Source organism: Orbicella franksi, chromosome 12 (assembly GCF_964199315.1).
Source record: "Orbicella franksi chromosome 12, jaOrbFran1.1, whole genome shotgun sequence".
NCBI classification, from domain to species: domain Eukaryota; kingdom Metazoa; phylum Cnidaria; class Anthozoa; order Scleractinia; family Merulinidae; genus Orbicella; species Orbicella franksi.
The window spans coordinates 15,276,165-15,288,557 of NC_138156.1; the positions used below are offsets into that span (position 1 = coordinate 15,276,165).

The 12,393-nt window shown below is 43.2% G+C and overlaps 2 protein-coding genes and 1 pseudogene across 9 annotated transcripts in view; 1 reads left to right on the forward strand and 2 right to left on the reverse strand.

Moving 5' to 3' along the window:
• LOC145462359 (bridge-like lipid transfer protein family member 2) overlaps positions 1-12,393 on the reverse strand; it is a 274,690-nt gene that overhangs the window by 141,534 nt on the left and 120,763 nt on the right. For all 8 annotated transcript variants that reach the window (XM_081445856.1, XM_081445860.1, XM_081445857.1 and 5 more), the window contains one exon: positions 10,701-10,792. In XM_081445856.1, coding sequence (XP_081301982.1) covers positions 10,701-10,792 — 92 coding nt within the window. The remainder of the gene's footprint in view (positions 1-10,700; positions 10,793-12,393) is intronic.
• The window catches only part of LOC145462449 (cyclic GMP-AMP synthase-like receptor 2), a 266,104-nt gene that overhangs the window by 123,864 nt on the left and 129,847 nt on the right, over positions 1-12,393 (forward strand). The window lies entirely within an intron of this gene.
• LOC145462374 (uncharacterized) lies at positions 463-3,331 on the reverse strand (annotated as a pseudogene).

A 12,393-nucleotide genomic window follows, 5' to 3' on the forward strand; every position in this document is an offset into this window, starting at 1 on the left:
TTTTATTCGTAGAGAACTAGTAGGTAAAACCTGGGTGACAAAATTACAAAATGTGTCTTGTAATGATACGAAGTGAACAACATTGAAAATACAGGTAGCAAGAGAAATTAAACTTCACATTGTTCATACATACGTTGTTGTTCGTTCTCTGCCGTTCTGAACATCGACACCGTCCTTTGTAAACTAAGATAAACCTGAACGAAAATCTCGGACGAAAACACAGACGCCAAAACGCGACGCCATCTTACAAAAGCACATGGTCCTTTCATCCGCGCAAGGGACGATGGGTGTGAATAGCGAAAACCGCTGGCTCAAAACAGTACTGAAGGTTCAACAACTTTGAATCGCAGCGAATTAATTACCGTCCGGAAATACAGCAAGATAAACATAAAAGTTCCTGACACACCAGGAGGGTGGGGGTCGCTGCGATACAACTTGTAACATTGAACAAAATGTCTCCAGATAAACGTTTATATTCAATATCCTTAATGCCATTTGCATTCTTGACTTCGGCTTCAGACTTTAATCCACTGGAACAAGTAGGGCAAGGCGCTGAACTGCCCTTGAAACCACAGTGTCTCTTGCACCCCGGTACTCGTGAACTTTTTCCCCAGTGCGATAGCTCTTGTACTTGACTGTCACCTTGCGCACTTTGCCATCTTCCCCTGGAAAAACATCTTGCACAAGCGCCAAGCGATAATCTCCCCTAAGAGTGTTCTTGTCAGCGACAATCACCACATCTCCTGGACACAAGTTGCGAGTGGCAGTGTGCCATTTGCGCTGTACTACTAATGCTGGAGCATACAGCTCAGTCCAACGTTTCCAGAAGTCCTCCACCACAGACTGAACAAGATGGTAACGTGTTACAATGCTTGCATCGTAAGGTTGCCATCCTAAGGGGTTAGATGCAGTCGCCCGTCCAAGCAACAAACTGTTGGGTGTGAGAACATTGATGGTTGAATCCACGCTTGGTTTCACTCCAATCGGACGCTCATTTAGTAAGTTGGACACTTCACAACAGACAGTGAGAAATTCAGGTACAGACAGACGTTGGTCACTCACTGAGAAATGAATAGCACGTTTGGCGGCCTTTATCAGAGACTCCACTGCTCCTTGATGCCAGGGACTATCGGCAGGTCCAAATACCCAGGTTGAACCATTCTGAGCAGAATCTCTCTGTAAGGACTCCCTGTCGATTCTTTGCCAGGCTTCTTTGAGTTCCCTCTCTGCGCCCACAAGCTGAGAACCTGGATCGCTGTAAATCTTCTCTGGCCATCCACGAAGACTGGCAAATCTGCTAAGCGCCATCAGGAAATTGCTGGTGTCGTATCCAAACACTGCCTCGATATGAACAGCTCTCATTGCGAGATCGGTGAACAATACACCATATGCTTTGCCACTTGTGCGTTTCTGGACTTCCCCTCTAACTGTGTACGGTCCAAACAGGTCAAGCATCACGTGGTTGAATGCTGGTGCGGGTTTCAGTCTAGCTTCTGGCAGTAACCCCATCGGTTGCTCAAGAAATTTGGCATCGCGCAACTTGCACAGTTGACAGTCCATTTTCACTAGCCTTGCCAGTTTACTGCCTTGAGGCGTCCAGTAACGCATTCGAAATCGAGCAAGGGTTGCGTCACGTCCCCTATGTCCTCCTGCTTGATGCGCACATTCCATGAAAAGACGTGTAGCTGGATGCTTAGAGGGTAACAATCTCTGAAGGGATGAGTCTGGTGTCATCGCATTGTACCTTAGTAGTCGTTCTCCTACGACCCATATTCCACTTGCATCTTGTACAGGCTTCAGCTTAGCATAGCGACCTCCATGACCTTTCTTGCTGCTGCTCTTCTTTAGCTCGCATTCCATTGTTTTCTGAATGTTCTTCACGACAAAGTCCTCTGCGTCTTTCAAGTGCTGTGCGGTTACTTGCATGGCATTTCCTGCACGGAAAGTCTTGTTCCTTGCAATGTTTTTCAACCTTGCCACGACCCAAATGACTCGATTGATGTTTCTAAATCTCTCGTAGACAATCAAAGGAGGATCTGCCCTGGCTACCGCCGTACTACACATCTTCTTCTCTCCAGGGAGCGCTTCTTCCTACTGCAGACCAGACTTGAGTCCCCACTCTTCAACAGGCTTGTACAGGATAGGTGGGCCATTCCACCAGTGGGAGTCTTGATCGAGCTCCTCAGGGGTGCGTCCACGGGTCAACCAATCTGCGGGGTTGTGATAACCTGACATCCAGGCCCAACAGGACATATCACCATTCGTTGCGGCTTGAATTTCTCCAATTCTAACTCCTTCATACACCTTGAAGCGAGTACTGGTCTTGTTGATCATACTCAAAACAGTTTCAGAGTCCACAATTTGCCACACCTCTTCAAATTCGAGCCTCATCTCCTTTTCTATGACCTTTCTACCTCGCTTGGACAATACAGCAGCATTTAACTCCATCTGAGGAGTAGACAACTTATTCACTGGGACGATACGACACTTTGCCATGATAAGTCGACACCAATAGTCCCCGCTGTTTAGGCGCCATCTGATGTAGGCTGCAAAACCATAGGCGAGGTCACTACCATCACTGAAGATGATAAGCCATGGTCGGCCAACAGAGTCGGGTGGTCGTAAACAACGATTCAAACTAAGCTGCTTGAGCTGGAACAGGGAACAGAAGAAGTGAACCCACTTGGACCGTAGGTGGGTTGGCAGCGGATCGTCCCATCCAAGCTTTAGGGACCACATTTCGCGCAGGTAAATCTTTCCCAGCAGAGTGTAGGGGCACACAAGTCCAAGAGGATCAAAGATCATCATAACCTGCGACAGAACAATTCTTCTTGTCAACACAAGTGGTAGGCCTTTTGGCAAATCAGCTTTCTTGAGGTTTGGGCCTGTGTGTGTTCCTTTCTTCTTCTTGCTGAAGTTGAGAGTGACTTCGAACACCATGGTATCTTCCACTGGATTCCAGCCAAGGCCCAATACCCTCAGGTTGCTATCAGTTCCTTTCAACATGTTTGGGTGCGTGCGTACAGTACCATCAGGTGCAACAAGTGTGTCAACGTTGTCAGACAACATTTCGCCGGTGCGAGGACTTGATTCTCCAGTAAACTGCCAACACTTGACTGCAAAGCCTCCCTTCGCAAGCATGTCTTCTGTTTCACGAGCAATTTTCAATGCTTCAGGTGTACTTGGTTGAGAGTCAATTAAATCATCTACATAGCTGGATCTCTTCAGGAGGTTGGCAGCCTTTGGACTGTCAGTTTCAAACATATCTGCAGTCTTGTACACAGCTTCAGTGCTAATAGCCGGGGCTGGAGTGTCGCCCATATTGACTCGTGTCATCACATACACATCGGGTTCTTGGTCAGTTTCCAGATCACGCCACAGGAACCGATGACAATGTTGCTCCAAGGGCTTCAAGTGGATAGAGTGGAACATTTTACGAATGTCTCCCACAAGAGCAACCTGCTCCTCCCTCCAGCGTAGCAATATGCCAATTAGATTGTTCATGTAACAGTCCGGTCCCTTGGCTAAACAGGAATTAAGAGACATTCCTTGGCACACTTGACTGGAATTAAATACGATTCGCACAGGTGTGGAGTGTGACCGTGTGTTGACCACTGCCAGGTGGGAGATGTAAAACTTAGGACCACTCCATTCTTGCAGTTCTTTCTGAGACAACTTCCGTGCAACACCTCGTTCCACCATGTCCTCCATCTGCTTCTGGTAAGTTTCAGCCCACCGCTCGTCCTTGCTGAGTGTTCGCTCGGTACTCTTGAGAGTAGCCAAGGCGCTACTGTAGTTATTGGGTAAAGTTCCTGGATCCACAAGCCAAGGATAGCTAGTTACCCAACACTGTTTAACACCGTCATACTCAAGGTTCTCTTGAATCAATTTTAACTCCTGTTCCTCTTTGAACGAATAGGTGTGGCCAACAGTTGGACACTTGCCACAACGACAACTACCACAGCGCGGAGTTATTTCAGTTCCAATTTCTTCACCACAAATGAAGTTTTCTATAAGGCATCCCTGATTTTTACCCGCGAGGGATTCTGCAACATTCGTCTGTCTGAGACTAACGTACTTTTTGCTGACGTTGACCAGCTCTCCAGGGTTGGAACAATTTGGCTGAAACTCGGGGTGAGTGACATGGCATACATGGTAAGCCTCATGCTTGATCACTGAGTTGTGAATCGTTTTCACAAGATTTGAATCGTGCTCAGTTCCTTCTCTTAGATCAGGATGGGTACCTTGAAGACAGACTCCAAAGTCTCCTTTCATGATGCTTAAATTATCTCCACACTTCGCCTCCTCACACTTGGGGAACAACCCAAAGTAGTCGCAGCCCAGGAGAATGTCTACTTTGTCAGTCTTCCTCTGTAGAGAGTCAACATCATAGCCAGGGAACAAATTGGCTAAGACTTTAGTGTCCAGCTTGCTGACAGGACCAGTAATTCTATCCATACCAAATGCAGTGATACTGACTTTCTTGCCAGTGTCCGTTCTCAAAGTGAACTGATACTGTCGGGTGTTGTAAGTCTTCTCAACATTTCCCATCGTGGTTACGTCAAGCGTGAATCTGTTCAGTTTTTTGGCCTTGATTCTATCTGCTGCTTGGTGGGTTATGTAGGTTGTGTTTGAGCCACCATCACAGAATATGGTAACATTCTTCCCACTCTCACACACCTTTGCCTGCTGGATGGGATAGAGAGCAAGGCCAGCTCCTCTTGTAGCATGACTTGCTGATTCAGCATGAGCACAATGGTCAGTTTGTCGATCTTCTTCCTTTCGAGGTGCTGATAGAGTCTGATCTTGACCAGTAGTGTTTGAACCTTCTTTCTTTTTTCCTGACTTGCACAGGAGAAAGTGGTGCTTCTCACTTCCACACAATGAACATGGTTTTTTGCTGGGACACTTCTGCTGTGGGTGATCTCCAAAGCAGACAAAACAGGCATTCACTTGTTTGAGGAGTTCAAACTTGCCACCCTCTCCACTGATGGGGAGCTTCTGAAATTCTTTACAATCACTTGTTTTGTGCTTAACCGTATTTCTCTTGTGGAAAACGCACTGGTAAAACTGTTTTTGGCCCTGACCAGTTCCTGTTCCATGATGTGTCAGCCCTTTACCACGATCACCATTCTTCGGTACTTCAAGTGTTCTTCTCCGCCTTGGTTGGTATTCAGCTAACCGAGCTACTGCTTCTCTTTCCCTTTCCAAGAACTTCATAAAGGATTTGAAAGGCTGAATTCTCTCTGTTTGGCTCATATCATGATATTTGCGAATCCACTCCAATCTCAGATGGTTAGGCAAAAGTCCATTGACAAAATCAACGTCCCTCATAGTGAGAGAGTTCAACTGATTCAACTCTTCAAGCTGGCTGTAGGATGACTCCACAACGTCAACAAATTCAACAAGACCTCTGTAATCGGTTTCTCAGACTGGCTTAAGCTTATGTAAATCCTCTAGTGCTGCTTGAACAGTGGCACTGGTATCATCATAGTAATCTTCCAACTTCTTCCACATTATATCATAAGCCTCTGGTTTGGTGACATACACTGACTTGATCCTTTGACTAGCTTCACCTTTCACTGACCTCTTGAGTTCGTGAGCTAAGGCTGTTTTGTTTTTGATTGCACCTTCTGCCAACTGTTTCCAGACTGTTTTAAATTCTGGCCAAGCTTTTCTCTGGCCAGAAAAGGTGGGAAGTGACATTTTCTTGAGGTGAACACCTGGTGTGTCTGCAGAGCTGTTTCCATTGCTTTGAGCTGGCATACCATGGCTACTAAGCTGATACGGAGACACATTCATTAACTGTCCAGGATAACCATGTCCTCCTGCTGACTGTTGAACAAATGAGTGTGGCAACCAATACTGCTGGGCCGGGGGAATACTGAAACTAGCGGAACTAATGGGATCAAACCCCATCAAATCATTTGCTTGGCTAGCATAACTGACTGACTGTTGTGGTAAAACACTTGACAAATGTCCAGTGTATACATGTGTCACTGTGGGCTGTTGAGTAGACAACACTGGTAATGGGTGCTGAGGTGTTGGTGCCACACTGTAACCTGCAGGGGTAATAGATCCAGTGCCAAAATGAAAATTGTTGGCTTGGGCACTACTTGCTGATAATGTTACATTCTGTGTCTGTGAGGATGCAGTGACCACACTAGTGACTGATTGATCTGGGTTAACATTGTTTCCTGACTGAGAAGTTCCTTGTACTGGTAATGTAACACTTTGTTCTGATGGATGTGTAGGGGGGTCAGCAGGTGTGGGCACTGAACCCGGCTGAACCACATTTGACGTCTTGGGGGCCTTTGCCTGCATAAAAGCATTTCTGGCCACCGTGTATGCTTCTTTGACGTTTGCCCGGTACGCAATAATGTCTAACCCATTAACAACTCGATGATCAGCATGTTCTTCTTCTGAAACCAGGGTTTCATATTCCTCATCTATCACGCAAAAATCATCGTATACTTTCTCTAGTTCAACCATTAAGGCAGTCAAAACATCAACATCTGCCTTTCTTTCAATTGCACCAGTTAATCTTCGTGAAGCTTTGGTCACTTGTACTTTAGCTTTAGTTCTTTCTTGTTTCTTCTCCTCTACAACACTCATGATTGAAAATTACATTCAATCTTGGCTGATAACTTAAAACAAAGAAATCCACACTCACCGATGGCTGACAACTTGGCGCGAACAAAATTCGAGGTTACTGAGTTCGAAGATAACTTGAAAACACACGTTCAATCTCCCGGTTGGCTGGCAACTTGAAGCGAACAAGATTCGAAGACAACTTGAAAACACACGTTCAATCTCCCGGTTGGCTGGCAACTTGAAGCGAACAAGATTCGAAGACAACTTGAAACACACGTTCAATCTCCCGGTTGGCTGGCAACTTGAAGCGAACAAGATTCGAAGACAACTTGAAACACACGTTCAATCTCCCGGTTGGCTGGCAACTTGAAGCGAACAAGATTCGAAGACAACTTGAAACACACGTTCAATCTCCCGGTTGGCTGGCAACTTGAAGCGAACAAGATTCGAAGACAACTTGAAACACACGTTCAATCTCCCGGTTGGCTGGCAACTTGAAGCGAACAAGATTCGAAGACAACTTGAAACACACGTTCAATCTCCCGGTTGGCTGGCAACTTGAAGCGAACAAGATTCGAAGACAACTTGAAACACACGTTCAATCTCCCGGTTGGCTGGCAACTTGAAGCGAACAAGATTCGAAGACAACTTGAAACACACACGTTCAATCTCCCGGTTGGCTGGCAACTTGAAGCGAACAAAATTCGAAGACAACTTGAAAACACACTTTCAATCTCCTGGTTGGCTGGCAACTCGAAGACTTACTACAACAACGTTTTACTGTAACGGCATCGATCCACACACAACAGACGTTTCAACTCCATTTTATTCGTAGAGAACTAGTAGGTAAAATCTGGGTGACAAAATTACAAAATGTGTCTTGTAATGATACGAAGTGAACAACATTGAAAATACAGGTAGCAAGAGAAATTAAACTTCACATTGTTCATACATACGTTGTTGTTCGTTCTCTGCCGTTCTGAACATCGACCCCGTCCTTTGTAAACTAAGATAAACCTGAACGAAAATCTCGGACGAAAACACAGACGCCAAAACGCGACGCCATCTTACAAAAGCACATGGTCCTTTCATCCGCGCAAGGGACGATGGGTGTGAATAGCGAAAACCGCTGGCTCAAAACAGTACTGAAGGTTCAACAACTTTGAATCGCAGCGAATTAATTACCGTCCGGAAATACAGCAAGATAAACATAAAAGTTCCTGACACAATATATCCTGAGAGTTAATACTTATAATATTTATTTTGGTCTTTATTTCTGATTGTGGTGACTTTTCAAAAGGATTACATAAGACAGCATACTCATGGCACAAACACAAGCACTGAAACAACTGTAAAACAATGAAAACATTGTTATACTACCAGCCGACAAAGGAGGTGTCACTGCTGTTATGGACAAGAAAGACTACTTTGACAAAATGGACACACTTGTTAATGAGAAACAAACATATGAAGAACTTAAATGCGACCCGACGCCAGCACTTTAATATAAACTCAACAGCAAAATACTTATGCTTAAGAAGACTGACGCTATTGACACTCAACGCTAGTACTGACTGAGATGCTCAGTACCACAACCATTGAATCTCTACGGACTACGGAAACTTCACAAACCCGGTATACTGATGCAACCTATAGTCTCATTCCAAAAGGACATCATGGACTTACTGAATCTTTGCCTTACATTGACTTACTTTCAGTACAATGGCAAACACTACAGGCAGTTGCTCAGAACAGCCATGGGGTCACCTGTTTCTGTTGTTGTTGCAGAAATTGTCATGCAAAACATCGAGGCACGCGCCCTTGCAACTTGCTGACAAACAATACCACTTGGGTTTCACTACATTGATGACACTTACCACCGTACATAAAGATGAGATTGACACTTTTCGAGACCACTTTAACGAAAAGAATGCCGACATCCAGATAACTAAAGAGATTGAAGTAAATTGAAAACTCCCCTTTCTAGATTGTTTGGTAAGCCACGACAACAACAAACTATAAACGACAGTATACAGAAAACCAACGCATACTGACTGATTGGTTGACCAGTCATCCTATAACCTGACTTAACACAAAGCCACAACTATCACGGCTTTGACAAGACATGCACAACTAGTTTGTGATACACTGGACAGCTTATCTGATGAAAACAAGTACCTTTGAACATGTTTTTCACAAGAACGACTACAATGCTGACTTTATCAGATGAAACACTCACCGACCTACTGAAACTGCAAAACAAACAGAAACCAGACATCTGTTCTACAGTGACAATGCCTTACATTAAGGGCACTTCTGAAACCATCAGGCAGATCCTACAGTCCTACAACATCCGCATAGCCCACAAACCTGTAACTATGTTACGTCACTTGCTGACCAACATTAAAGACAGGGATGAACCCAACAACAGACAGGGAGCAGTTTACAATATCAAATGCTCTGCCTACCAAGCTTCCTACATCAGCAAGACTAGCAGAAACCTTAACACAAGACTGACTGAAAAAAATTAAACGAGCAATGAAAAAAGGTGATGCAACAATCACATTGCTGAACATCATCAATAATTGACAAACCACAGAATTGACTGGGCCTCTACTCAATGCTCAACCTACAGTATGAACTATTTTCAACAACTGACTCTGGAAAGAGAATTTCTGAGCATTTTCGTGCATATTTCAGGCTCAATTGAGCCAATCATTCTGACCTGGGTATTATTGGAAAGATTTTTTTCTCCTGCAGAACTTGAGTATAACTGATACCAATTTTGGTCAAAGGTGATGATGATGACAGAAGTGGCACAGAGGCTAATGCTCGTCATGGCCGGTCATGGCAGGCACAGGTATCAATGGGATAATTTTCACCGCTCCATGAGAGTAATACAACCAGTGACATCACAGGGCTGTTTCGGCTGAGCCAAGATGGCTGCCAATAGGCCCTTTGCATGATCCGGTAACATGGTACGGAATTAATTATGCTAGAACGCAAGTTACCCAGTGGGACTTTCAAAACAAAGGAAAGTCAGCCTGGACTTGTACAAGATCCTTTGTTTTGGAAGTCCCACTGTGTAACTTGCGTCCCAGCATAATTGTTTCCATACCATGTGACCGGATCGTGCAAAGGGCCTATTGTGGGCTCAACCAGCCAACTTCCAATGGCTGAAAAAGCAGTTTCTGCTTTCCAATTATTGGAAAGTTGACAGTGTTTTTAAATAAGGTTCAAACTCAAAATCTCAGACATGAGAATTTTGTTTCAATGGCAGTTTAAGAGTTTAAACAAGACAGTTTAAAAGTGAAGTATGATCATTGCAGTAAATTTTCCAATTTAAGCAACTGGAAAGAAGAAGCCTGAAAAAAATCAGGGCTTCAACGGGACTCGAACCCGTGACCTCCACGATACCGGTGCGATGCTCTACCAACTGAGCTATGAAGCCACACATCGGGAGCGAGGTCAATTAATTGAGTTCATATCTTCCCGTGAGTGAAATGATGTGAAGTATACATGAAATAATTCATATTTGAACTGCGGTAGTAGATGAAAGTGAAGTATGATCATCGCAGTAAATTTTCCAATTTAAGCAACTGGAAAGAAAAGGCTTCATAGCTCAGTTGGTAGAGCATCGCACCGGTATCGCGGAGGTCACAGGTTCAAGTCCTGTTGAAGCCCTGATTTTTTTTTCAGGCTTCTTCTTTCCAGTTGCTTAAATTGGAAAATTTACTGCGATGATCATACTTCACCTTCATCTACTACCGCAGTTCAAATATGAATTATTTCGTATATACTTCACAAGACAGAGTTTATAGCTATGTTTTTCTAATGTACCATTATTAATCACTTTAACAATTTTGCCTGAGAGACCGATCTGGTAGTTATAATATTACTTCAAGATCTTACATTCTTCATTTTGTATTTAGAAATTCTGCCTAAAATGTACATTTACCATACATTAGTGTTTAACTGTCCAGAAACTACAGGTTGCAAAATCCACTAAAAACAAATTTCCAGAAATATATGTCACCATATTAAACTGCATGATTGTATGATATGCTTGCTGATGAGATAGTTAACAGTTAGTTGTTGATACCAACCATGTTGTGTTACTTAGTGTTTCCAGTTGCTTGAATTGTTGTCTCACTCTTAAGACTTCCTCAACTTGTGCAAGTCTCTTTACAGAAATTGCCTTTCAGAAGAAATAGACAAGTGTATATTAGCACTGTACCCACAACCATGTTCAATATTAAAATGGCTGACAATAACTTACACACAAAAAAAAAATAGGTCCGCAATGCGAACTTGTGTGGGATTTCAGTCAAATAAAGGTTGATGCTCTATGGATAAATCAGAGAAATTGTAGCTTTATAGTGAATATTTATCAATACCGTAGAGTCCTGATTATAAGATCCCAGGCTGCAGATGAAAAAACAATTACAGGAGAAACATGTTTGGACTTTAGTTTCCAGGAAATTCACTCCCTTAACGATTAGTTACACGGAACTCTTTACCGTGGTAAATGACCCTTTTACCAGTGAGTATGACCAATATTTCCGGAGGTAAATTTCCCATAGTTAATACCCATGGATACATCAAAAAGATCACACGCAACGCTCTTGACATTTAATGTGGTCAGTTGCATTGATGTTTTGACGTCTAAGGTATTACGAGCAAATCACGTTTCTCTGTTTGTCATTAATATGTAACCGAACAGGAAAAATGTTTTCCTCCATGTGCTATTTTTGTTACCTTGGCAAAATCCTGTGCAACCATTGTTTCACAATTCACAAAGTACATTAAAACCCAGCAAAAAAACAAAAAAACAAAAGTCAAGGGGGCGGGGGGTCATTGAAAGTGTCTGTGAAGTAAACACATTTTGCAGGTTAGGCTTGTTTTTCGCAGCAGGGGTGAAAACAAATGACATCATTGAAAAGCAAGTGCACACGATACGGTTTAGGTTTTGGTTGTGATTATGGACCATGCAATCAACAATAACGTGGCCTGTTTCGTAGGGATGCCAGATGACCTGCTACATAACTGAGATAATTAATGTTCATGAACACAACTTTTGAATCGCGTTGGCTAGGGAATGTTTACTGTGGGAACAGCTTTATTTCGTTAGCTACATTTGTCCTGGGATTTGTTGATTAGTTCCAGTTGAGACAAAAAGATTAGTTAGGCTTAGCTCTTATGCAGATGCTCCCCCCCCCCACCCCGTCTCCCCTTCATGAAAAATTCAATCTGTATCCAGTTGAAATTGTTCGGAAAAGTACTCTTAAGCCATAAGAGTAAGCCTGAACCAAGGAACGGTAATAGAAGTATTGTCTACTTTTATTCCTCAGCCAACATATTAGAATCGGTCGCTGGTTGCATGGAGTTTGTTCACGATAAATCAGCTCCAATTACAAATGTCAGCTAATATTCGTGCTTCCAGCTGAGAAAAGTGTATGTAAATTATACTTTTAGAAATTAGCTTTTGTGCTCAAACATGCCCAGAATATTTAGCGTGAAGTTTGAAGGCAAATGAAAATATTTAGTCCTTGTAAACTTGTGAGTCTACGGAAACTGCACCGTCACACAACATATCAAGAAATCATGGTTTATCAGTCAAGAGGACCTTAACTTGCTAACCATATATACACAGGAAAATACTGGGCTTTGTCATTATCTTATATCTGTCCGTAACACTTTGGGTGTTGATATAAATATGCTGATTTTAGCAATAGATGGGAGTTGAAAGTAATGAAATCAATCAAGTGTAAATTTTATTCTGACAGTTGCAGACTGTGC